The sequence below is a fragment of the Astyanax mexicanus genome, chromosome 4, assembly GCF_023375975.1.
Source record: "Astyanax mexicanus isolate ESR-SI-001 chromosome 4, AstMex3_surface, whole genome shotgun sequence".
NCBI lineage: Eukaryota > Metazoa > Chordata > Actinopteri > Characiformes > Acestrorhamphidae > Astyanax > Astyanax mexicanus.
The window spans coordinates 30,833,317-30,861,291 of record NC_064411.1 but is presented as its reverse complement, the minus strand read 5'-3'; the positions used below and the strand labels follow the sequence as shown (position 1 = coordinate 30,861,291).

The 27,975-nt window shown below is 39.5% G+C and overlaps 2 protein-coding genes across 2 annotated transcripts; both read left to right on the top strand.

Moving 5' to 3' along the window:
* The first annotated feature begins 51 nt into the window (after nucleotides 1-51).
* On the top strand, nucleotides 52-9,529 carry trnau1apb (tRNA selenocysteine 1 associated protein 1b). Its single transcript, XM_007231649.4, has 9 exons — nucleotides 52-218; nucleotides 1,879-1,976; nucleotides 2,229-2,328; nucleotides 2,742-2,794; nucleotides 3,982-4,113; nucleotides 4,517-4,636; nucleotides 5,802-6,033; nucleotides 7,014-7,053; nucleotides 8,720-9,529. The coding sequence occupies exons 1-9, from the start codon at nucleotides 183-185 to the stop codon at nucleotides 8,851-8,853; spliced, it is 945 nt and encodes a 314-aa protein (XP_007231711.1). The 5' UTR covers nucleotides 52-182; the 3' UTR covers nucleotides 8,854-9,529.
* A 5,925-nt stretch (nucleotides 9,530-15,454) lies between these two features.
* Nucleotides 15,455-27,922, top strand: cdyl (chromodomain protein, Y-like). Its single transcript, XM_007231646.4, has 7 exons — nucleotides 15,455-15,737; nucleotides 18,517-19,378; nucleotides 20,017-20,273; nucleotides 21,222-21,394; nucleotides 21,591-21,801; nucleotides 22,258-22,401; nucleotides 24,822-27,922. The coding sequence occupies exons 1-7, from the start codon at nucleotides 15,714-15,716 to the stop codon at nucleotides 24,978-24,980; spliced, it is 1,830 nt and encodes a 609-aa protein (XP_007231708.3). The 5' UTR covers nucleotides 15,455-15,713; the 3' UTR covers nucleotides 24,981-27,922.
* Nucleotides 27,923-27,975: the final 53 nt, after the last annotated feature.

Below are 27,975 nucleotides of genomic sequence, written 5' to 3'. Positions count from 1 at the left end.
AGTGCTGTGGCTGTGGTAGGTAGGGGGCGCTACTCTCCCCGTATATGATCCCGCACTGAACATACACACAGGGGGAGGAGAGGCCGGACAGGCTGCTCTGAGTAACACAGCTAGTTTAACACACACCGAGTTTATTTCAGTTTAAACTCAGGCTTAGGGTCAGTGTGCGGACCGGCAGCAGCATGTTTAACCGAATGACCAGCCTGTGGATGGGGGACGTGAGTGTTAAACCGAACTTTTAACTCTAAAACTCTTAATTATACAGCGGTTAACTGCTGTGGGTTATGAAGCTGTAGACACGAGTTAGCATCGTGCTAACGTTACGTAGCATTAGCTTACTGACTGAGTTAAGCAAGGAGCTAGCTTAGCCTAGCGTAACTAGCTAATAAACAACTATATTTACCTCTTTAACACGTTATCTTTACTTAACCCTGGATATATCTGTTTATTTTATATTAAACTGAGTCAACTCTGACAGGAATGTGAGACTAGCTCTCATAAAGCTCATAGCTTTATGTCGTTAGCTAGCGTTAGGTAAAGTTAGCCTCTTATTTCCGTTCCACCTTAAACCAACAGCTGCTGGTTCTCTCATGATCAGATATTTAAAGTGAAATGGGACGTTTCTATAAGATTTACTGAAGCTACGAGCTTAGTAAGCTAGTTTTTAGTGCAGAAGTCACAAAAGTTAAACTTTACAAATAACTATAGTTAGCTAGCTTACACAGAAATGTGGACACCCCTGAGTTGTAGGCTTAACAAGTAGTTAACTAGCTAACTAATAGATTAATATGCTATTTGTCTGTCTGGCTTACTTCAGTTAAAGCTACAAATTTGTAAATCTACAGCTCTGAGAAAAAAGAGAGACCATTTCAGTTTCTTAATCAGTTTGTCTGATTTTGCTATTTATTGGTATATGTTTAAGTTAAATAAATATTGTTATTTTATTCTATAAACCACGGACACTTTCTTCCAAGTTACAAATACAGATATAGTCATTTGGAGCATTTATTTGCAGAAAAAAGAAATGGCTGAAATAACAAGAAAAGGCAAAGCTTTCAAATCGCAAATAATGCAAAGAAAACAAGTTTTTATTCATAAAGTTTTAAGAGTTCAGAATTCAATATTTGGTGGAATAAACCTGATTTTTAATCACAGTTTCATCCATCGTGGCATTTTCTCCTCCACCAGTCTTACACACTGCTTTTGGATAACTTTATGCTACTCCTGGTGCAAAAATTCAAGCAGCTCAGCTTGGTTTGATGGCTTGTGATCATCTATCTTCCTCTTGATTATATTCCACTAAGGTTTTCACTTCTTCTTTTTAAGTGGTCCCTTATTTTTTCCAGAGCTGTTTAGTGAAGTCAATTTACAATTGTAACTAACCTTGTTAGTCTATGTACCTTAAATATAGAGATGCACATGTCTGTGCAAATACCTGTGTAAGTAAAAAAAATCATTAACTACATAAAAATACCTTCTTAAAATAATCACCTTCTCAAATAAACTCTTTTTTTTTTTTTTTAGAAAACATGGCTTATGAGAGTTGTTATGGTTGGCAGTATCAACCTTATTAACAGTATCAACCCAATAGTTTTAATTTCACTCCAATCACTTATACACAGGTTGCATTATTATTATCTTTACATTTTGGATCAGTTCTGGTGAAATTCCTGTATTTTTATTATGGCAATATATACTGTACTGTCAGTTTTTCGTATGTCATGCAGCCCTATATGGAACAGAGGGATAATGACAGTTAAATAGCCTAAGGCTATAAAGGGAATGTTTTAAGCACTTTTCTTTAAATTAGAATTCTTATTGTTTTAATTGTTTTAGTCAACACTAGCTCTGTACTAGTTTTATGCTTTTATTTTACAGCTGGACCCATACATGGATGAAAACTTCATCAAGCAGGCATTCAGCACAATGGGGGAGACGGCCTATGGTGTGAAAATCATAACGCACAGAGTCACAGGGTAAGAATTTTGACCTTTAGCTATTGGTAGAAGTGTTCTCTGACGGTATTTTGCAACACAGCAATAATGCAGTTGCTTCAGAGAAGAAGTTCAACATATTAATCTGTATCAATGTATTTGTATGTTTAACAAAATGTCCTGTGTGCAATATGTGAATAATAGATTGTTCTAAGTTGTTTTGGTTGTAATCTCACAGTGCTGTTGATCTCTCACTCTCTCCCTTTCTCCCACTCTTCCTCTCCCTCTCTCCAGAGGCTCAGCGGGGTACTGCTTCGTGGAGTTGGCAGATGAAGCCAGCGTGGATCGATGTGTTCAGAGACTGAATGGGAAGCTGGTTCCAGGGTCAAATCCTGTGAGTGCTGAGATTAATTATTTCATATTTATTTATATTCATAGATTTAATATTCATTTATTTAGAGTTTAGAAGTTTATCCAGCACAGCCCCCACCTGCTATGATTAAGACTCCACAGTATTTCTGTATAAGTAGTGATTCGGAGACTCAGAGCTGAATGTCTTCCTGAATAAAGGTGGTGAAGGCTGTTTGTAATTGACTTTGTTTGAAGCTGGTGAATAAACTCTGTTAGGAAGTAGCTGACGAGTGGGATAAAGCCAGTACTGAGTGATGGAGGTATGTAATTGTACAAAAGCTTCCTCATTTTAAAGTTATTCGCCATATTTATTAAAGAAGTATCTTTTATTTTACGGGACATGTTGTTTCTGCAGCTGAAAATTATATATTTTTTATTGTTTCCTTTACATTTTAGCCCAGGAAGTTCAAGCTGAACTATGCCACATACGGGAAAAGGCCCGAACCAGGGTGAGTTCATGTCCTTTTTTTTTTATTTATTCATAGCAATATTGTCCTAGAAATAATTGGGATAAACAATATTATTGTCCTTTTTAAGGCCATTTTATACCATTGGCATAATTAAATAATAAATGTTAATAATAATGCATTTACACATTACTTTTAAAGGGGAACACAGTTTTGCAAAAAAAAAAAGAACATTAGGCATTAGCCAATAGGAATATGAAATGCATAAATATCTAAAGTAAACATAAATCAGAGCTTATAAACAGTACTTAATAAACATACCTGCTTATTTACACTCTTCCGACCAAGTTCACACTATGTGCTAGATTAACGGTGAATTTACACTGCTCCGACGCGACAACGCACACGGTCGCACTACCCCCCTCCAACCGGTCGTATGTGGGCGTGACAAAGGCGTTCCCTGCGTCGTCCAATTGAATCGTTTTAATAAATGGGAAATGCTTTTTTATATAAGCTATTATTATTTCCAATAATTAATAAATATAAATGTGTCTTTATAGATATAAATGTTTGAATGAGCTTCATTACACTGTCTAGTGAGCATTATATAAGCGGACAAAAGCAAACTTTTCCAATTAAATTACATATTAATATTTAAAAAACCCACCAGAGACTCCAACAATCACAGCAGCCTTTCTCCTCGCTGACAGAGTCCCTGTGAATCAGCGGGGATTTTATAAAGAACAGGGAAGCCTGAAACTTCTCTTCCAGGCTTCTCTGGACGCTTGAAAGCGGAACTAAAATGTTTTCATGCGCTGCGCTGAGGACGCGTTACAGGCCAACACCTGCTCTCTGATTGGATAGACGCATTGCGTTGGACGGACTCATTTGCATAAAGTTCAGCTCGGCTCAACTTTTCATCGCATCGCATCCCCCGCTCTCGACGCGTCGGACCCATGATGCACCGCGCGACTGCGTCTGACGGAGGCGGCGCTTCCCATTGAAAATGAATGGGATCCGTCGCTGTGCGTTGTCGCGTCGGAGCAGTGTAAATTCACCGTTAGGTCAGGTCCTTATATTGTATGATAATCTAATTGTTGTTGCAGACCAGTTATAAGCATCTTTCATTCTCTGTTAGAACTTTCTTAAAATATATATTGCACCCAAACCTGTAGGAACAGCAGAATAATGTTAAGTGTGTTTTGTTAAATTTCTCTTCTCTTCCTCAGACCAGAGTTTTCAGTTTTTGTTGGCGACCTCACACCGGAAGTGGACGATTATCAGCTTCATCAGTTCTTTGTGAAAAAATACCCATCCTGCAAAGGAGCCAAAGTTGTCACTGATCCCTACGGGAATTCAAGGTATGAGAGATGTTTATATCTTCAACAACTAGTGTACAACTAATATGAAATTTGATGCTGATGCCAGATTCATGAAAATAATTTTGTTACATTTATCAGTCAGTTATTTTTCTTCATCTTTACCCTGCTTTCCCTAAAAGGGGCCACTCTATACATGGATGTGATTTGGTTGTGTTACGAATCTGCTAAAACTATTGTTTTCCCCACATAGGGTAAGCAAGAGCAACTCACAAATGAAGTGATGCTACTTCATGTTAAAAGTAAAAGAAAAGTTTTAAGTTCTACCATCAAATAAATTTGTTTGTTTCCTTTATTAGAAATACGTTTTTATATAATGCATGATTCGGTACGGTGAGACTGAGGAGAGAAATGCTCACTGTTTAGTGTTGTGTTAAATTTTCAGGGGTTACGGCTTTGTGAAGTTCAGTGATGAGAGCGAGCAGAAGAAAGCCCTGGAGGAGTTTCAGAACGCTACCGGCCTCGGAGGCAAAGCCATCAGAATTAGCATCGCAGTCAACAAGAGGTAACATTTTATTGAAGTGTGTGTTTTAATATACTTTTTTGGGGAAAATTATCCAATAATACATATGTGACTGAAGTATGTGAACCTTTTTATTCTGTTTCTAGTGTTCCCTTTGTGTATTTCCAGTAACTTTGAAATTAAGTCTTGCACATCAGCTAGGAAGAATTTTAGCCCGGAGCTTCAGCTTTATGTTAGAGGGTTTCCATATGTGAATTTCTGCCTCAGCTCCTTTCGCAACATTTTCTACTGAATTAAGATCAGCGCTTTGACTGGGTCATTCTAAAATATCCACTTTATTGTTCTTTAGTCATTCTTTGTTAGAACGACTAGTATGCTTAGGTCCATTGTCTTGTTGCATGATCCATGTTATGTTGAGATTCAGCTTACAGACAGATATATTGATTTTTTTTTTCTTTAGAATTTGCAGAAATAATGGATTAAAAACATCTGAAACAAAATCCACCTTCAAAAAATTACATTGCAGCATATAAATCTGCTTCATATAATCACACCTTCATACCACTTTTTTTTTTTTTTTTAAGAAATGATCTGTTAACACAGTGTTAATACACAGTTGTACACAGTTAATATAAAGAGTGTAAAAATGGGTGACCTACACAGCACTACAGTACAGGACAGTTTAATTTAATGCTGGGTGATATAGCAAATATAGCCATTTTTTTTTCCCACTTGAGCTTGAGTCAGTAAGTTAAGATAAATCTCTACATTGTATATATTAAATTTAGAAATTAATCTTACTGAGCAACTTGTCTAGTCAATGTTTTCTCAGTATTAAAGTTTTTCATTAATCTTATTTAACAGATTATTGCTAAAAATCTTATTAGTGTAAACACACTCAGTACATATAGTCGCTGTCCAGTAAAAAACTTATTTCCAAAACAGCAACTTTACAGGAGAAAGAAAAAAACATGTAAACTTTCAATGGAAGTCAATATAAAAAAATATTATTTCAGGTAATTTAGTTTCTATTGGTCCGTTCATCAAGAAATTTTGGCACAGTGTAAGAGTTTTTTTTGTTGTTCAAATTATGTAGTAAACTAAAATTGTACAAAAATGGAGAAGTGTTTTTCATAGGACAGCGACGATATTTACTCTTCCATATCTAGTTCAAGGCTAAACTGTATCATTTTGCTTTATTTTACAGCAACAAATCAAACAACTACCACAACCAGGGTCACAACTATAACAGCAACTACCAGCAGCAGTACTACCAGCAGCCCTACAACAACTACTATCAGCCCTGGGGCTACGACCAGTACAATAGCTACAACTATGGTTATAATCCCTATGCCACACCCCCTCCTGTTCCTCATGGGATGATGGGACCCCCTCCAATGATGCCGCCGATGCCCCCTGACATGAACGCAGCCACAGAGGTAAGGTGGTAGTAATGTAAAGTGCAGAAATATGTGGGCATAGCTTCTGGCCCCCCTGAACCCTATCAATCTGTGTGCCTTCTTTGTCCAGATTGGGAGTGTAGATTCATATTAAGTATAGTGACGATAATGGAATATTAATATATGGCCTAAAGATGATTTTATGATACTACTTGAAATCTACGCTGTAGTAATTTTTCCCAACACACAGCCACATATCGTATGCAATAGCCATGGCCTTAACTGTACTTCAGCGAGGTGGAGCTACAAGGACTGTTTTTCCAGATGTTTTCTAGTCCCGTAGAATTCTCATTCCAGTGATGTTGAGGGATGATAATCTGCAGCAACAGATGAGCCTCAGCTTCTGTAGTTTTAGGGTAGAGCTATAATTGCTGTTAACTATGCGTTCACATACACATGATGGCTGCCTAACTTTTTTTTGCGTCTGTTTGGTGTGTTGGTTGTGCACATCTGTCAATACTTGAGGTGCAGTATATCCAGAACTTCCAGGGGCAGTGCAGCACTCAGCAGCATCAAACTGATGGAAGGTGTTGAGGAGCAGTTGTATAATGTGTCATTGCTGCTGTACAGTGACAAATATGCTCATCAGAAAAGCTGGTGAGGGATCAGAGTCAATTTAAAAGTCAATGTGGAATCATGTATATTAAAATAGAAACAAATCCAACATGCTACCTCCGTACATGCCAGTGTGCCTGTCTGCATTCCGCACCAACTAGTTACATTTCTAGGAAGGTGCCGGCTGGGAGCTCTGACATGGGCTACAGCTTGGGGGGTCCCCAGCTATGCGTAGGTTATGGCGTAGTACCAATACAGAACTAATAAATTGCCATTTACGTTCTCAACACAGCCGGTCAGCTACAGGAACGCATGGCAAAACAGCAAGTTTATCTCTAGCATAAGGAATATGTGCATCTCATACTTTTGTTTGTTTAATTTATTTACACTTTGTGTGTTTGCAGCAATCACAGGATGCCACTGAAGAGGTTGAAGATAATGAAGGTATGGTTTTGGTTCTGTTGTTGTTAAAGAGATGGATTTATTTTCAGATTTCATATTTTCAGGTTTTTCATGTTTAGGGATGTGACCGCAGATTAATGAATGAAAGTTTACAGATTATGGACTCCAAGTGCTCCTTCGGGCTAAGTGCCAAATGCTAATTGGCCTTGCACTCTCTGGGTGTTTTAGATGTCACTCTCTTTCCTCATCACTCCAAAGGGTGATGTCGAACAGCACAAGCGTCTGTGAGCTGATGTATCGGAACCGAGTAGTTGAGCTTTCTTCCGAGTGCGCTGTGATGCTCCTCTGCAATGCTGCATCAGCAGCAGCTCGAAAAGAAGTGGTGGCTGACTTCACATGTATCAGAGGAGGCATGTGTTAGTCTTCACCCTTCTGGTGTGTTGGGGCATCACTAGTGATGGGGAGAGTCCTAGTGAGTGGGTTGGGTATTTGGCCGTGTAAATTGGGGCGAAAATGGGATAAAAATTTGAGTTATTTGTTGCAAAAAACCTGTTGGAGGCTTCAAAAGACTTTAGATTAGGAAGGAGATTTTCCTTCCAGCAAGACAATGACTCTAAACATACAGCTACAGTGGAACAATTTAGATAAAAGAATATTCATGTGTTTGAATGAACATTTGTGGCAAGAAATAAAAATTGCTGTTCACAGATGCCCTCAATACAAGCTGGCTGAGCTTGATCTGTTTTATAAAGAAGAATGGGGCAAAAATCTCATTCTCTAGATGCACAAAGCTGGTAGAGACAAACCCCAGACCAGAAGACCTGCAGCTGTAATTGCAGTAAAAGGTGGCTCTACTAAATATTGATATAGGAATGCTAAATACTTTCGCACATCATACATTAAAATTTTGAAAAACATGTATCATTTTCATGCCACTTTACTGTTATGAGCTCTTTGTTTTGGTCTATCACTTAAAGGTCACCTTCCGCGAAAATCCGATTTTTCTTGTTTTTTGTGGAATACAGTAGGTCTCTCCGAGTTGAATGTGTACACCTGCACATTAAACTGTTTTGCAGCCCCCATTGTCTGCAGGAGCTAAGCAAAGAAATCCCCCCTCCCCCCCTCCGAAAAACGGGTGAATTTTGAATTATCTTTCTGCCTACGTAGGCAGAAACTCACAGACCAGCCCACCTTGGCTCGAGAAACTCCCAGAGGCGGAGCTGAAGCGACGCAACATCACCGCTCATCAGATAGGAGGTGGGAGGCAGTGAGCGGCAGAGCGGTGGAGGGGCGTCGCAGTGCTCCTAGCCAATCAGAGGAGAGATATTTGCATGCTGTTTGCATGTATGAATATTCATGAGCAAAGCTGGAATCTGGTCATTTTGGACACACCCCTAAAACAGTCCATTAAAAAAGAGCTATACAGAGACACCTGAGCACTTTTTTTTTTTACAAAAACGGCTCACATGTCATTCATTCATACTAGAGACCACAACTAGACATTTTAAAATGAAAGAAAAAACGACGGAAGGTGAGCTTTAAAATCTTAATAAAACCTTAATAAAATGTGAAGAATTTGAGGGGTATGAATACTTTTGCAAGTCACTGTATAATTTTGCACATAAGCTTATTCTCATATCCAAAATCACAGCCTGGTCAGTTGAGTATTGAGCTGATTTTCTTTCTTTCTTTATATTTTCTCCTCCAGATCCAAACCCACAAGTGGATGTGGAAGTATTGAACAAGCAGTTTATGGAGCGCAGTGAGGAGCTCTATGATTCGCTTATGAGTTGTTCCTGGCAGCCTATGGACAGCGTTGCATCTGAGATCTTCTGCTCCTGATTGTGTGCACGTGCTAACTCCTGACCGTGAAGTGGAAATGCCTTTTTACTCAATTCTTAAAGCTTTACAGGATAAAAATCCAACGTAGTCTGTTTTATGTGGGACTGCCTGATACTCATTCACGTCTGGTTTTTGGACATTTGCTTTCTTGAACCAGTAAATAAACATTGTGTTTTTTTTTTGTTTTTGTGGAGGGGTTTTGCTCCTCACATGATGTTCTGTAGAAGCATAGTTGGACTGCTCCATATTTAAAACATTATAAATCAGATTGTAAAATTCAAATCCCTTACAACAACTTTAATGCTGTAAATTATTAGGAGCAGTGTTGGGAGAGGGACATCAGAAAAGGAGGACATTAGGAATGCTTTTTCTGTTTAACTGGTGTTTGTTGAAAGCCCAAAAACACCTACTAGCCACTAGAGAGCAGACTTTCTCAACAAGACGTCAAAACTCTTAAGATACTAAAGTTGTCAAGTTTCAGAACACCTTCACCCGTCTTTGGTTTCATGATATTAAACAGTGTAGTAGAAGAAGGTTGAATGCTGCTCTGCCTAACTGAGCTACACTAACTAATGTAACGTTCTGAACACCCAAACCTTTTACTGTTGCCATGTGACATCATGTACTTTTAATTTTATACCTGGATACAAAATAAAAGCTTGTTTTCCTTTCGGAAGCTGATGGTTTCGTGTGTGAATGTTTATCACCAGAATGTGGATTCATCATGATTTTAAGGAAACATCTTTGGATGTATAATGTCACAAAATAATAATTAAATAAAAAGGGGCTACAAATGAAATGTTTAAAAGATTTATGACAGGAAAATGGATAATAAAGAAGTAAAGGGCCTTTACATTAACTTTTGGTGTCACTCAAAGGGGGGATTGTAAAGTTTTAGGTCAGAGGAAGAGAGAATTTATAAAGTTTGTAAAGCTATAGCAAATGAGTTGTACATATTTGGGCAATAATAAATTGAATTCATAAAGTTATAGGGCATGCTCATGCAGCTTTGCCATCAAGCTGCCAGCTCTCAGAGGGAGCAAAATTGGCCCTGCTCCCTCTGGGTGGGTAGATGGCGCTCTCTCCCCACATCACTCCTGATGTCAGCAGCACAGGGCGTCTGTGAGCTGTTGTATCAGAACCGAGTTGCTGCGCTTTCCTCCAAGCGTGCTGTGATGCTGTTCGGCAATGCCGCATCAGCAGCAGCTCAAAAAGAAGCAGTGGCTGACTTCACATGTATCGGAGGAAGCATGTGTTAGTCTTCACCCTCCTGGTGTGTTGGGGCATCACTAGTGATAGGTGGAGTCCTAATGAGTGGGTTGGGTAATTGGCTGTGTAAATTGGGGAGAAAATGGGAAAAAATCTAATTATATAAAAGTAAATAAAGTTCTAGGGCACAGCAAATAAGGTTGCAAGGTTTTGGCCTCAGTAACGGAAAGTGAAGTGTTTAAAGTGTTTATAGTGTTTATAGTAAAGTGGTTTTTTTTTTGTTTTTTTTTAAGTTTTGGGGTCACACTAGGGAGTTGGAAATTATCTAGGCCACAGTTTAGAGGGTAATGGTTTGAACAACAGTAACAAGGGGTTGTAAAGTTTTGTGCCACAGTAAAATGTAGTTTGTAAACATTAAGACTACAGTAAGGAAGGTCATTAACTTTTGAGCCATAGGGAGAAGGGTTTATATAGTTTTGGACTATGGTAGTAGGTTTAAATTTGCTTTCAAAATGGGTATAAAAATAGTGGGATTTTAACATTTTGGGCAACAGTAAATTAAATTTATAACGTTTTAGGCCACAATAGGGAGGGCTGTAAAGTTTTGGGTCACAGTAAAGGAAGTAGAAAAGTTTTGGCCCTCAGTAGGGGAATTTTGTAGTGATCTTGACCACAGTAAAAGGGGATTGTAACGTTCTGGGCCACAATTAATAAGAGTAGTACAGTTTTGGGCTATAGTAAATTCATTGTGTAAAGTTCTAGATCACAGCAAAAGAGGGTGGTTTGTAAAGTTTTGAACCATGGAAAAGGTGAGTAAATTTTTATGTCAAGTAAAGGAGGTTTCTAAAGGTCTGGGTCACAGTATGTGGGTTATACAATTTTGGGCCTCAAAAATAAAAAATGAGTTCTAGGACACAACAATAGACAGTTGTACAGTTCTGTCTATAAAAGGGGGTTGTGATTTGTTTTGGGTAACAATAAATGTGATTGGTAGATAAAAGACAAAATAAAGGGGCTTGTAAAGTTTTGGGCCACAGTAAATGACGTTTTTAAAGTTCTAGGTCACAACAATGCACAATTTGGGCTATGCTAAAGGGGTTTGTGAATTTGTAGGTTTTAGGTTACAGGAAATGGGGTTGTAAAGTTTTGGCCATAGTAAATAAGATCTGTAAAGTTTTGGGCCACATCAAATAAGATTTCTAAAGCTGTAACATTCAGTAAAGTGGGATGTTAAATTTTGGGCTGCAGTAAATGAGATTTGTAAAGCTCTAGGACTTTGTAAAGTGGGGTTTAAAGTTCTGGGCCACAGTAAATGAGATTTCTAAAGCTCTGGTACTCAGTAAATAAAGTTCTAGGGCACAGCAAATAAGGTTGCAAGGTTTTGGCCTCAGTAACAGAAGTTTGCAATGTTTTTGGCTATAGTAAAGGTTTTTTTTTTTTAAGTTTTGGGGTCACACTAAGGGGAGTTGCAAATGATCTAGGCCACAGTTAAGAGGGTAATGGTTTGAACAACAGTAACAAGGGGTTGTAAAGTTTTGTGCCACAGTAAAATGTGGTTTGTAAACATTAAGACTACAGTAAGGAAGGTCATTAACTTTTGAGCCATAGGGAGCCATAAAGGGTGCACAATTGTAAAATTTTGGGCTATAGTAAAGGAGTTTGTGAATTTGTAGGTATAGGGGTTATACAAGTTTGGCCATAGTCAATGAGATATATAAAACTATAGGACCCAGTAATGAGGGCTGTAAAATTCTGGGCTAGAGTAAATGAGATGTGTAAAGCTGTAGGACTTTGTAAAGTGGGGGTTTTAGGCCAAAGTAAATGTAGTTTTTAAAGTTCTAGGCCACAACAATGGACAATTGAAAAACTCTGGGCCATGGTAAAGGAGTTTGTGAAGTTGTAGGTTCTAGAACACAATAAATGGGGTTGTAAAAGTTTTGGGCAACAGTAAAAGAGATTTGTAAAGCTGTAGGACCCAGTAAAGGGGGGGGGGGTGTAAAGTTTTGGACTACAGTAAAATAGATTTGTAAAGTTCTGGGCCACAGTAAAGAGGATTGTAAAGTTTTTGGTGACAGTAAAAGACAGTTGTACAGGTTCATGCTACAGTACATGTGATTAGTAAAGTTCTGGGCAACAGTAAAGAGGGTTGTTGTAAAATTTTGGTTACAGTAAAAGAGAGTTGTAAAGGTTCTGCTACAGTAAATGTGATTTGTAAAGTTTTGGGCCATGGTAAAGAAGGTTGTTTTAAAGTTTTTGGTGGCAGTAAAATAATATTTTACAGGTTTATGCTACAGTTAATATGATTTGTAAAGTTGTGGGCCATGGTAAAGAGGGTTGTTGTAAAGTTTTTGGGGACAGTAAAATACTGTTTTACAGGTTTGTGCTACAGTAAATGTGACTTGTAAAGTTCTGGGTCACAATAAAGAGGGTTGTTTTAAAGGTCACAGTAAAAGGATGTTTTACAGGTTCATGCTACTGTCAATGTGATTTGTAAAGTTCTGGGCCAAAGTAAAGAGTACTGTAAAGTTTTGGGTGAAAGTAAAATAATGTTTTACAGATTCGTGGTACAGTAAGTATGATTTGTAAGGTTCTGGCCCACGGTAAAGAGGGATTTTGTAAAGTTTTTGGTGACAGTAAAAGAATGTTTTAGAGGTTCATGCTACAGTAAAAATGTTATTTGTAAAGTTTTAGGCATAGTAAAGAGGGTTGTTGTAAAGTTTTTGGTGACAGTAAAAGAAAGTTGGACATGTTCATGCTACAGTAAATGTGATTTGTAAAGTTATGTGCCACTGTAAAGAGGGTTGTGGTGGGAAGAGGTGATGCCCGGCAGGATGAGATGATGGGTCTGCTGTACTTTAATTTTCAAAACAGACACAAAAGCCCTATCCGGACGGGATAAGTTTCTCAGGGTGTCCTGGGGTAATTTTCTCTTTTATTCCCATCTGGAACAACTATGCATATATTTTTCTCAGACGTCAGCCCTATCTGGACGGCATTAGTTTCTCAGGGGGACATCTGTGAAAAATATTTCACACTTCTACTCAGTAATAAAACTCTTGCATCCAGACTGCAATTGAAAAAACAGGAGAACCAGTGAGTTTTTGGCTTTCTCGGTCACATGACATCGCGTTCAGTAGCTTTTCCATTTTCACTGTTGTTGTGTTTACATGGATCTCCATGGAAACGTGCATCCAAAGTGTAATTACGGTGCGTAGCAGTGGACATATGGCTATTTTATTAAATGTGAGGTGACTCAGAAATGTGCGTCCAGACGGGACTAAAATTACGGCAGGACCACAGAGTTCAGTGAGAAACAGTAGGTAATTCAGTCTGTAATTTTCTTAGAGGATGTCTGAGAAAAACACATACATGGTTGTTCCAGATGGGAATAAAATCACAGAGGACCCCCCCCCCATAAAAGAGAAAATTACCCCAGGACCCACAGAGAAACGAATCCCGTCTAGGGCTTTAGACCCTCACCAGTTTGCATACAGATCTAACAGGTTGACAGAGGACGCCATTTGCACAGCCCTCCATATTGTACTGCTCCATCTGGAAAAGCGAGAAACATAAACACGTCTGCTGTTTGTGGATTACAGTTCTGCTCATTCTCATCACCACCATACCCAACAGACTGTTTTCCAAGATGAGCAGCCTCGGCCTTCAGCATAACATATGCCTATAGACACTGGACTTTTTTAACAAACTGGCCACAGTCAGTCAAGATGGGCCCCCAACACTCCACCACTCTGTCACACAGCACTTCCTCTAGTCTCTGTACACACAGGACTGCATGAAACTTCACAACACCAACACCATCATCAAATTCGCAGAGGACACAACAGTGGTGGGGTTTATCATTGACAAATAAGAGTCTGCCTACAGGGAGGAGGTACAAAGACTAAATGACTGGTGTGTGGAGAATAACTTGGTCCTGAACACCAAAAAATCTAAGGAAGTGGTCATTGACTTCAGGAAAAAGCAGGATAAGCATCAGCCACTGTATATGAAAAGTGACCGAGTGGAAAGTGTCTCCAGCTTTAGGTTCCTTGGTAGCCACATCTCAGAAGATCTATCATGGGCTGTGAACACATTCTCGCTGGTAAAAAAAAAAACAAACAAACAGCGACTTTACTTCCTAAGAACACTCAGGAAAGTCAACCTTTCACAACAGATTCTGGTTTCCTACTACTATCGTTCCTTCGTTAAGAGTGTGCTGACTTATGGGATACTTTTGTGGTATGGCAGCAGCTCAGCATCAGACAAAAAGGCTCTGCAAAGAGTCATAAAATCTGCAGAGAAAATTATCAATACACACGTGCCTTCTTTGGATGACATCTACACTTCCCGGGACCTGTGGAAGGCATTCAGTATCATAATGTACCTAGCACAAAAACTGTTTGAACATTTTCCTTCAGGGAGGAAATACAGGACCATACGAGCACAAACAGTTTTTTTTTAACTCTGTACTAAAACAATACACCATCATCATTGCCATGATGATGACGTGTTGTGTATATAACTCTGCACTGAAATGCACTTTACAGACAACTGTGCAATTTGTTGTATGTGCATTTATATTTAAATATGTATAATACTGAGCATCGTCCCAGGGTATGCACCTGAATTTCGTTGTATGTAACATGCAATTAGAGGCGTGCAGACATAGACATCAGGTGGTGCTAAAGCACCACCAACTCTGCCCTTTATCAACCAAAGTGCCCTTTTGAAACTTCAATTTTTTTTTTTTTTTTATTATTATTATTAAGATTTTACTGAGGCCGGTTTAAAATGATCTTTTGAAAACCTGAGCAATTAAAAGCGAGTGAAAACAGAATGCCCTGAAATCAGCTCGAAACACCCGACCCCTCTCTTTCTCTGTCACGTGACCCCGCGCGATCGCATGCAAGGCACACTAGATGCGCTTCAGTTCAGCAAGTCTTCAGCACAGCATGCACGGCAACAGACAGGCTTCTTCTCCCCCGTGTCCCACCAGCCAGGTAACATACACATTAAAAAAAAGAAAGAAAAAAAGTGCCCTTTTTTCCCCCCTGAGCACTTGCCCCCCAAATGTCTGTGCACGCCACTGCATGCAATGACAATAAATGTGATCTGAATCCACGTAAACACAACAGCGAATGGAAATGGAGGAGCTACTGAACATGATGTCCTGTGACCGAGAAAGCCAAAAAACTCACTGGTCCTCCTGTTTATTTTTTACAGACGCCCCCCTGAGAAACCAAATCCGTCTGGAAAAGGCTAAAGCGAGTTCTTTAAGCCAGTGCTGTGCGTTTGTAGCTGGGGGTCTTTGAGGGTTACTGAGGGCCCCCTAAACTACACATGGACTAGTAGTTTGGCACGAACCTTCAACTACACACAGCTCGCGTCACGACCACGTGACCGGTCCACTCCGTTAGTGTTCGGATCAGTGAGTCGGTTCACTGCGCCTTTTCTGAAGTTTCTGAACAGCATTAGGAGTTTTTACAGGTGAGAAAGCTCTGCTCGCTGCACGGAGGAATAGCGGAGGACACGGAGCGGATGAAGAGCTTCGTACCTGCGGGAAAAGCGGTGAAACAGAGCGCAGAGGAGCAGCGGGAGGACTCGGATTACAGCAGCAGCAGCAGCAGCGAGGATTAGCCTAGCAGGCCATCATGGCCTCGGAGGAGCTGTACGAGGTGTGTGTGTTAACGTTACTTTATTCTCTGTTAATTTAACACCCGCTCCCCTCAAATTATATTTACTCAGCTCAGTTTACTCAACTCCTCAGTCTCTATGGGCTGAAACTGGCTTTTTATCCCCCTGTGCCTTTTTACAATTCTCCGTTCCACCTTAAATGGTGCTGCAGTTACAGCAGTTAGCCTGAGGCGCCTGAATGCAGCTGCTGCACCATTTAAGGTGGAACGGAGAATTTGAGTAAGACATTTTTATAAAGCACTTTTTAACTGTCAAAATTATGCATTTTATTTTTTATCTGTACATTATTTTATAAAACAGTAATTGAGTAAATTTAATCATTTCATTTGCTATTGTTTTTTATGTATATCCGTGATAGGTTTTTGCCAAAAATATTAAGTTTCTTTGAGAAATGTATAAAAGTAAGTGACAAACAAAAGTGGAAAAGGAAAGTAAGTTGCTTTAAAAGGTCGATAATAATGTTGAAAAAAAAAGATTATTAACAGATAAAAAAAATCACTGTCACCTTAAATTCATAATTGTTAAATTTGTAAACAGTGGTTAAGGTGGTGTAGAATTAAAAAAACATTTGATTCAATAGTAGAGAGACATACAGAGTAGACAGAAAGAGAGAGGAAAAGAGAGTAGGAGGGACAAGTAGAGCGAGACAAGTCGAGAGAGTATGATTAAAAAAAGAGGGACAAGTTGACAGAAGGAGAGAGAATAAGGGAGCTAGAGAGTAAAATCAAGAGAATTAGAGAGAAAGAGAGGTAGAGAGACAAATCAAGAGACAAAATGGACAAGTGGAAAGAAAAAGAAAAACAGAAAGAGAGAGAAATAAGTACAAGTGTAGAGATAAATAGAGAAAAAGAAGGACAATTAGACAGAGAATGAGAAAAGTAGAAAGTGAAAGAGAGGTAGAGGGAGATGCAAGGAGAGATAGACAAAATGAGAAATAAGGGAACAGAAAGACAGAAAGAATGAGAAGTAGAGGGAGATAAATGGAGCGAAAAGGAGACGAGAGAGACAAACAGAGAATAAAAAGAGGTTGAGAGAGAAAAAAATGGCAGGTAGAGAGAAAGTGGAACAATGAGAAAAAAACATGAGTAGAGGGAGATAAATGAAGGGAGGAGACAGACAAGCTGTGAGAAAGAGAGAAGTAGAGAGAAAAGGGAAAACAATAAGTAGAGAAAGAAAAAGACAGGTAGAGTAAAAGTGAGAAGTAGAGGGATCTAAATAGAAAGGGAAAGTGACAGAAATATATAGAGAGAGAAGTAGAGAGAAAGTGATATACAAGGAGAGAGAATGAAGTAAAAAAAACAGTGGAGACAAGCAAAGGGAGAGAGAAAGAAAAATGTGTTGGAGAGAAATAGAGAGACAAGTAATGAGAAATAGAAGGAGGCAGAAAGAAAAAAATATAGAGAGGGAAGTAGAGAGAAGTAGGAAGAGAGAAAGAAATAAAGAAAGAGAAAGAAAAGGTGATGGAAAAGTGGGGAGAAAGTAGAGAGAAGTAGAGAGAGAGAAAGAAAGAAAAAAGTGATGGAGAAGTGGGAAGAAAGAGAGTGAGAAATAGAGAGAGACAACTAGAGAAAAGTAGAGAGAAATGACAAATAAGTAGAGACAAAGAGAGGAGGAAACAGACAAGCAGAGAGAAAAAGAGAAGGAGAGGACAAGAAAGAGAAGGAGAGGACAAGAAAGAAAAAGTGACTGAGAGAAATGGATAGATACAAGTGGAAAGAGATAACTAGGGAGAAATAGAGAGGTAGAAAGAGAGACAAGTAGAGAAATTGGCACAGACAGTACTGAGGAGCAATGCAGAGAATGGGTGCTGTGCGTGGATTCAGTGTGTGAGACAAAATGTTAATTTTAAGGTTTGTACTGAATGTAGTTTGAATATTTTTCGGATTTAACAGACAGAACCTGTAGGCAGCAGACTGTTAGCACTTACTGAAAGAGAGGAAACCACCATGAAGCCACACCTCTGAAAATACACCAGTGACACCTAGTCCTAACTCCAGATGACCCTGATAAAAAGTGTACTGTACACTACTCTGTAGTGTAGTTTTTACTAGTAGAAACTGTACACAGGTATACAGTGATTACAGATTAGCTCAAGAACATAAAAGTGTCGAGAGCTTCATGGAATGAGTTTCCATGGCTGTGCAGCTCCATCCAAGCCTCACCAAACACAATACAGGCGAGCGTGTACTCAAAACATTCATACACAGATTGAATTATTATTATCATAACCTACTGGGTCATCGACTTCTAACAAAATTTTCAGTTTTAGGCGAAGCCAAATTTTAGCAACAATGTGAAAGTACAGTTTACAACCACAAAATGTTGAAACTCAGAGATGTGCATCCGGATGGGACTAAAATTACCAAAGGACCATGGAGTTCAGCCAAAAACAGGAGGTGATTCAGCCTGTAAAGAACACATACATGGTCTTTCTGGACGGGAATAAAATCACAAAGGACCCCCCATAAAAGACAAAATTACCCCAGGACCCACTGAGAAACTAGTCTTGTTCAGAAAGGGCTTTGGATTAAACAAAGCTAGCAATCTGTTTCTTTATATATATATATACGTATATATTCAATAGTCAGATTGATTATCTAAAAAAAATTGTTCTATATGTTAAGTTATATGTACCACATGTTATACGTTTCTGTTTTGTGACTCCATTTGTTTTCTGTGCACCATTGAACCCCTTTGTCCATAAATCAGCGTTGTAACATGATCGTAACCTTTATCTCTCTCTGTCGTTCTCTCTCTCAGGTTGAGAGGATTGTTGGTAAGCGTAAAAACAGGAAGGGTAAGATGGAGTATCTGGTGCGCTGGAGAGGCTACGGCTTTGACGGTGACACCTGGGAGCCAGAGGCCAACTTGGCCGGCTGTTTCGAATTCATCAACGACTTTAACCGGCAGCGCAGCGACCGGACAAAGGAAGGGGCGAGTCTGCGCTCCACGCGTAGGTCCCCCAGTGTGGGGGTGGGCCACTCCTCCAGCAACAATGCCCGCAAACAGATGAACAGACCTTCAACACAGATAAGCGGTGTGAGCCTCATCATTGGCAGGACTTCTCTGTCCTCCCCTAACATGGCATCCACCAACCTCAGTATTTCGCAGCCCCCTTCGCAAGGCACTCCCGACAGTAAAGACCCCAATGCCAAAGCAGACACACAGCAGCTTCCGCCGCCGCAGCAGCAGTCACAGCCGTTGCCTTCGCCGTCGCTTTCCATTCAAACTTTCAGGTGCTCCACTGGCCTCAACGGTGGTGCAGGACCAGCGAGCGCAGTCACCGACCCGACTCCGGCCACCCCTTGCACCGTTGGCCCCCTGCGCTGCAGTATGGACCTAGCCAAGTCCGGAATCAAAATCCTAGTGCCAAAAAGCCCAATGAACAACCGTGCTGACTCAGAAGAGTCCCCCAGCGAGGCGGCACACAGTCTGGACCAGGGAGGACAGGAGCCGGACACTGTGCCCCCAGAGGTGGCGCTGCAAGAGAAGCCTGTGGGATTGGTCCTGGGGCCGGGACAGGAGCGGGCACGCATGGGCACACGGCCCCGGACTCAGGCAGCTCTCCCTCCACCTCAGGTTCCCATCACACCTGCTGCTGTTCGCACGCTCAACAGGAAAGGTACGGTTGGCACTGCAGTTTTTAAATCTTTGAACAGGATGTGTAGATTTTCCTAGAGAAGGTAAATGAAGAATCTTCATTGTTCGGTCCAGATTTTTGGACTTTTTGGTTTGGTGCGAGCCCAAAATAGCAGGTGTGAAAGGTGCCACGAAGAAAGGTCAAGACAAGGTTAAAAAATATGTACGACTATGGTCTGTTTTTTTTTGTAGTGTGTGGTAGAAAGGCAGATTATGGCAAAACCAGAGGTGCATCATGCTAGCGTCTAATGCGTGTGCTTCTACATAGCAGTAGTCCTTGTAGATCTGTTAGAACTAAAGGTCGGAAAGCAGGTCGCAGTTCTCGCGAGTGTTGGTCACGGCCACCTCGGAAAACGTACAGAGTCTGGTTTGAGCTCAGAGGAGCTCCGGCACAGACACGAGAGCACCGCTATTCCTCCTATTACACCTCAATGCAGCGCTGCAGTGAGTTTCAAGCTGTAATTTTACTTCTTTAAAAAGAACAGAAATTAAGAAAATCCTATCTAGGGCTGTCACACCCTACATTTTATCTTGTATAAAATATTTTTTGATATATAAATATTTACAATATATATTGTGTGTGTATAATTAAAGTTAATACTGATTATTATGTTTGTAAAGGTACTACACTGCTAGAGGCCTCCTCAGCCAATGGGACGGCGAGTGACGTGTCACCAGCGGCCAGCTCAGGAGTATCAGGTGTGCTTGGAAAGCGGAGGTTCGAGGAACGCTCTGCTTTTGATAAGAGACTTCGCTTCAGTGTTCGTCAGACGGAGAGCGCCTACCGGTACAGAGACATCATAGTGAAGAAACAGGATGGCTTCACACACATTCTGTTATCCACCAAGACCTCAGAGAACAATTCCCTAAACCCTGATGTGAGTCTAAACCATCTGTACACTTCAGCTGTTCACTTGCTGCTCAAATTAAAGTTAAAGATAATTAAAAGAGTAAAATAATTAAAGATACTCAAAATGGGTTAGAGGTTGATAGTAGGGCTGTGAATCTTTAGGAAACCCACAATTCGATTCTTGGGGTCACGATTCGATTTTTTTGGATTCCTCCTCTTTATCCTCCATACTACACAACAAACACCGTAACACGACACTACACGTCCCTCTGTAGCCTTATAGGGAGAGGCTGTCCCTGTCCTGTTGCTGCTGTCTCGCGACACTCAGCTACTGTCCCGCAGAGCTCAGCTACTGTCACGCTTTTTATCTGTCTCGCTGAGCTTTTTAACTGTCTCGCGGAGCTCAGCTACTGTCCTGCGGAGCTGTCCTGCCTCTAAAAGATTTGGCAATAAAAATTAGAACATGTCCTTTGCTAGAAAGCCTTTAGTTTGTGCTTTTTTAATACAATAGGTCACTCTGAGTTGCATATGTATGCTGCACCTGAAACTGTTCTTCTACCTAAAAGAAAAGACTGAAAAACGAGTGAATCAGGAAAATCCCCCTGACTGACCTCAACCAGTAAGTGAGGATTCATGGCCCCGCCTACCTGGATTAAAACCGCCCACTGCAGAGCCGTGGATGGAGAGTCACAGTACTGTGTTGCATGTCATGAACCTTCATTAGTAAGAGCAAAAATTCTGTTGTTCCGCGACCACTACTCCACATAACTTATACACCCTAAAACAGGAGCACTGGAGCTCTTTTCAACAAAAAAAAAACAACTCGCAGGGCATTCATTCATATTAAAGACCACAACAAAAATCAATGAGTAAAAAAAAAGCCATAAAATGATACTTCTAAACCCATTTTGTGCACAGTGTGATGTCCTAGTCGTCAGTGTGCGCTAAACATCCTCTATGCTATATGGTTCTGCAGGTGATGAAGGAGGTTCAGAGTGCAATGGCCACAGCATCTGCTGATGACAGTAAACTGGTCCTGCTGAGCGCTGTGGGCAGCGTCTTTTGTTTCGGCCTGGACTTTATCTATTTCATCAGACGACTCACAGACGACCGGAAGAGAGAGAGCATCAAGATGGCAGAGACCATCAGGTGAGTCTAACTGAAGGGTTAATGATAGCTATCTGTTAGGGGTGGACACATGCCAGCTTCTCCAGAAACAAAGCTTCAGCCCAGAGGAATGAACAGCTGATAAAATAATCTTCGGTGATGTTTAATAATGGTGTAAATAAAATAATGATAAAATTAAACAGTTTACATTTTTTACATGCTGATTTTCTCTCCTCAGGACCTTTGTAAACACATTCATCCAGTTTAGGAAGCCCATAATTGCTGCTGTGAATGGACCTGCTATCGGGCTCGGAGCATCCATCCTGCCCCTCTGTGATGTAATCTGGGCCAATGAGAAGGCCTGGTTTCAAACTCCCTATACCACCTTCGGCCAGACGCCGGACGCCTGCTCCTCCATTACGTTCCCTCACATCATGGGAGTCGCGTCGGTCAGTGCCTTTTCTATAATGTTGTAATAAGTGACACAAAGGAAAGAGACTGCTTAAACCAGCATCTCTGGAACTGGTAAAACAGCCAGGACTGATACACTTATATTGTTATTTTTTATTTATTATATTCTATAATTGCATCACAAGTTGCACTGGTTTAAATCTGGTCTATAAAAAGGACACAGCAAATGTGAAAAGCTATTTGAACTAATAATAAAGGAAAACACACCAGACAGAATATTTTATATTTATATTTAATCAATTTGATATTTGGAGTTGCTCTGCCGCTGTAATCAGAAGAGGGTTACTTTGTCATTGTAAATTAGTTAGCAGCTTTAGATTAGCTTCTCCAGGTCAGTCAGGTCAGACATTTTTATTCCCATAACAGGTAGAGTTTAATACTAATCTTACTTATAACTGTTTACAGATTACACTGTTGATGTTTGAATGTTGTAGGCTAACGAGATGCTGCTGAGTGGGCGGAAGCTGACGGCGCAGGAGGCCTGTGCTAAAGGCCTGGTGTCGCAGGTCCTCTGGCCAGGGACCTTCACCCAGGAGGTCATGGCCCGAATTAGGGAGCTAGTCTCTTGTAATTCACTTGTAAGTCATCCTATTCATTTTCACTTAAAATTAAGTATCAAATTCAATACATTTTGTGCCCATACAGAAAAATTATATATAGTAAAAAGCTTTTATTTATATACTGTACTCAGTCAGATGCTTAGACAGAGCTACAGTCAATGATTTGAGACACTATTTACCCCCAAATTGGTATAAAGTGTATTTTTTGTCAGTATGTACAGTACCAGTCAAAATATGGCTGTATTGTAGATTAATACTAAAGTCATCCAAACTGTCATCCAAGTAAACAAAAAAGAGTTAAACAAACCAGAATGCTTTATATTTTTAATTCTTCAAAGAAGCACCTCTTGCTTAGATGACAGCTTTGCACTTCTTGATATTTTATCAGTTAGCTTTATAATGTAGAACCTGGAATGGCTTTCAGTTGGTATACAGTGAATAGTGAATATAGTGAATAATAGTGAATATTTGAGTAATGTTCTAATCCAAGAATTAGTAAACAAAAAAAAGACTTCAAGAAATGAAGGTCAGTTAATCTGAAAAAATGAAACAATTATTGAAAAACTTTTTAAGTTACTACATGATTCATTATGTGTTCGTTCATAGTCTGGATGACTTCAGTATTAATTTACAATGTAGGAAAAAAAAGATGAGAAGGTGTGTCCAAACTTTTGACTGGTATTGTAACTAAATATATATATGACTCTGTGATATCTACCTCTGTGAAATGTAGATGCATATGATCTTTTTTTTTGTATGGGTGTATTCATACATGTCCCACTCATTTTTTTATTTCTCATTTTTATGACATTTCACTAATTGTGCAACACTGACCTCATTTATTACTGTTCTGATTCAGATTATTGAAATATTAAACAGTTCTGTGGAAAATGGCTACATCATTGATTTGACTCGTGCTCTACTGCATTCAAACAGCAGATAAAACGATCCAAATACGAACGTTCTTATCGTATCTGACACAGATGTGCTTTTTGTGTGGCAGACTAAACAACACTTTGAATCTGATGTTTTAGATTCCAATTGGGCCACTTCTGGTGTGAAATTAACTTTGGCTGTAGTGAAAAATGATAAGTTCAAGCTTTTGTCAAATAGTCCAACTCGCTTTAACAAGCTTAGCATAGCTCCACACTTCATTGGTAGAGTTTTGAGGGTTAAAAAACTCAAGGTTTATACACAAAGTACATTCAGGTAGTTCTGAGGGTGCAGCCGTCTTGAAATTAAGTCACTTTCTATTCTGTTTTCCTACCTATTTGTTTGTGCTCGTCAGTTGTGACTTAATTTCAAGATAGCAATACTATACCCCATATCGCTAGCATTGTAAGCCTATTAGGAGCTAAAGGCACTGTATTTCAGAATTTTAGGGGCTCAGAGGTGAGTATATCAGACTGTAGCCGGTGTTTACCGTGTTAAAACAAGCTACATGGGACAAACCGCTAGCTGATAGCACCCTGGCTTACTGCAGCACTCAGTGTTCCTACATGTGGAGTTGTCGGGTGGTGTTTACTAGCGCTAAACGCTGCTTGTACCCACGACTAGCGCTAATCGTGCAAAAATACTGGAAATCTAAGCTTACTGTAAATAAAAGGAAGCGCTTTACTTACCCAAATAAACAGTTTTCAAAAGAGAATCTGTGTTGTTTTGTTTACTTAGCTGCCCCAGCGGCGAGACCTGCTGAATTAGAATTAGAAGGTAAACATGGCGACTCCCCTGTTCCTTACTATTGTCAGATAAAATGCGCCTTATAATCCGGTGTAGCCTTCTAGTCCGTAAAATACGGTATTCGTTTTCGTATTTCACTACACTCCAAGTCCATTTCACTGCAGAGTTCTCCTTTAAGTATGTGGTATTAAAATCCAATTTCCGACAATGTGGCTCAGCCTGAACTGCCAGATTAAAATTTGTGTGACTTTTAGGGCAAGGAGAAGAAAAACATGGGTGTGGGGGGGAAGGAAAAATGGACAACAGCAGTGAGGAGAGATTTGTGAAGTTAAAGACTTCATACATATTTTTTATTCTGATGTCTCTGTTTAAACTAAATTAGAAGGCTTCTGTTGCAACTGCACAGTGTTCCTAAAGAAATATAGACCACAGGATGTCATGACTGCAAGGTCAGAGAAAAAAAATGCTTAAAATCGAAGTAGAAGAGAGACAATCGGATTTGGCTGCTTTTACCTGCAGTTTGATGAGCGTGGCGTTCAGAGATTTTCAACATTAATGTGACGTATCACTCAGACCGTAGTCGCTGCTGGGTTTTAATTGTTTAACACCTGTTCGTTTGGGTTTTAATGGCTGAATATTTGTGTACTGCTTTGTCTTGTAGCTTCACTGTGCATCTTCATCCATAAGTCATTTTTTCCTTTTCCTGTTTGGTTTGACTTTTTCTTCATGCTGACGCCGGCGCCATGACCACCCTGTAGGTTCTGAGGGAGTCCAAAGCACTGGTGAGGAACATTAACCGGGCTGCCCTGGAGCAAGCCAACGAGAGGGAGTGTGAAGCCTTAAAGAGGGTGTGGGGCTCTCCTCAGGGCATGGACTCCATACTGAAATACCTTCAGAAGAAGATCAGTGACTTCTGAAGCCTGGACTGCGATCACGGTTACACACAGTGGACAGACACCATTCACAAGTGCCTGATATCAAAGACCTTTGTTTTCTTTTTGTTTTTTAACTGGACAGAATAATGGCAATGGTAACTCCAGTATTGAGCATCTTCATTGATACGTCATTTATTATCACGATTATTGAAATGTGGGACATCAGTGCCAACGAGGACTATTTCAGTTCCAGCTCTTTCAGACTGTAACCAGAGCAGGAGGATTTCCTTTCCGTGCTTTTCCTGGTGACGACAACAGTGATTCAGAACAGACCCCAGATGTCATGCCAATATTTGTAGCCCCGTGCCTGAGCTGGACTTCTCTCTGACGGGTATGAACGTGGTTTGGGAGAAATTACAACAGAAAAAGAACCAGCTCAGACCTACAGTTACTGATGAGAACATAACGTCAACTTAAACAGAACACTGTGATCTATTCATAATGTGTATTTTGTGTTACTAAAGCCCTATTTGGATGGAATTAGTTTTATCTAGGGAGGAAGAGTAATGTATTTTTACTACATGATTCTGATTTGCACAGGATAAGAAATCTCAGCTACATGACTGAGATGGGAACAGCTACTCGATTTATGCCCTGCGTCACCTCCGAAAAACATGATGACTACTAATCTTATAACCCACTGATAGCAGGGCTAATATACATTTTTGTTGCATGTTCATGACACGTATGCAGACGGTAATTAATTGCTGGCCTAAAGTATTGAAATGTGGACCTCAGTGCCAATAGGTCTATTTCAGTTTCAGCTCTAACTGTTAACCAGAGCAGGAGAATTTCCTTTCCATGCTTTTTTTTGATGATGACAGGGGTGATTTAGAACAGACCCCAGATGTCATGCACATATTTGTAGCCCATTACCTGAGCTGGGCTCTCTGACTGATATGAACATGGTAAAAAAAAACTTTAACTAATCTTACAACCAACTTATAGTCATGAATAAATAAATACATATAATTTTAGTTTTAAAATACTGAGGAGCAGCTACTCGATTTATGCCCTGTGTCACCGCTAAAAAAATTGTGATGACGACTAATCTTATAACTCACTTAAATTAGGCCTAATAATAATTTTTTTGTGAAATGTTCATAACACGCATGCAGACGGTAATGAATTGCTGGCATAAAGTATTGAAATGTGAGACCTCAGTGCCAACTAGGCCTGTTTCAGTTTCAGCTCTGACTGTTAACCAGAGCAGGAGAATTTCCTTTCCATGGTAAAAAAAAAAAAAAAACGACAACTAATCTTAAAACCCACTTAGTTATAAATAAATAAATACATATAATTTTAGTTTACAAATTAGCAACTACATGTTCAAACCAGAATGTAGACTATAGGCTTCTCTACACAGTGACTTGCTGACTTAAAGGAGCAAGAAGTGTCGAGCCTTGGCTTTTTTTTTTTTTTTTTTAAGAATTTGAGTTATCAGTATGGTTTATCACAAATGTATGGTCATAATTATGAGATACTAAGTCATAATTATGAGACAGAAAGTCATAATTATGAGATAGAAAGTTATAATTATGAGATGACTTTTTATCTCATAAATATGACTTACTATCTCATAATTATGACTTTTTTATCTCATAATTATGACTTACTATCTCATAATTATGACTTACTATCCCATAATTATGACTTTTCTATCTCATAATTATGACTTAGTTGAGGACGTTTTTTTTCTTCAGGTGGCGGAAATGGGCTTCCATACAAATGTGAACAAGTCAAATGGACCACATTAAATGGACAAAAAACATGATGTTTAAATTGATCTTGCCGGTGCACTCGATCTTTACCTCGCTCTACCTCCAGCCTCGTTATGTCATGTGATCACAGTCTGAAGTGTAGAGAGCTCCCTCTGTTCCTGCATGTTCTTAATTCCATTTGAGTTTACTCTAATTCACCTAATGTTAATGTTAATGCAGGTCTTTCAATGTGCTTGCTGCGTAAACTCGTATGACAACACGAGTAAAAATATATGATTTATCTTACAGCCCTTTCTGAAAAGCTGCAGCAACTCTTTTACACAGTATTTGGCAGAATACCTACCCACATTTATTTTTAGTTTTCAATTAGGATTGGATCAATTTAACCTGAGGATATTTTTATGGCTCGTTTTACAAGAAGCAAAGGCAGCAAAATCTGTACTGGTACTAAAACTAGTCTGTATAAATTTTAAATTACATCGTGCATTCATGTGAAAATAACAGTGGATGTCGAGTAAGATTTACTTTATACCACCTCCCCAGGTAAAAATGTAATCCCCTCTGAACAGGGCTTAAGAGGTAACCTGGTTCAGGTACATTGGAGATGAGTTTCTTTTGTTGTTTTTTTTTTTAAACTTCATTTTATGAATTGGCTCAGTCCTCCAAACACCTTCTGACCTTGAATGAATTTTCTGAACACGGTTCAAGCATCTGCTGTCCATCTGTACGTCTCCTCCTGTATTGTTTATTCAAGTAACTCACATGTTTCCATTAGATCATAGGACATTTTCACATCATCTGTGTCAAACAACTCCCAACTACACCTGAAACATTATTTATACTGTTTATATTAAGTATTTATTGAACACACAGTGCGTGTGTGTGTGTGGGAGCTGATCTGTGTGTTTTCCCATTCCGAATTGGTTTACTGTAAATTAGATTCTGATTTGGTGAGTCCCCTATTTATATTTATATGCTATTGTATCATTCTGGATAGTGTCTTTATTTTGCATATTCTCTTTTTATCCACTGTCTGCAGTGTGAGATAATGGTTTTGTAAGTTTTAGGGGAAAAACAGACTAATGTTTAGCTTTAGTATAATGTTTTCTACTATAAAACACTTGTCTAACAATGTCTAATTTCCTGATGAAGATGATGATGTACATGACCATGGATTAAAAAGCTTTTGGAACGGTCTAACAATTGGTCTCATTTCTTTAGTTTAGTGTTTAAAGAAGGTTTGAAGGTAGGTTTCG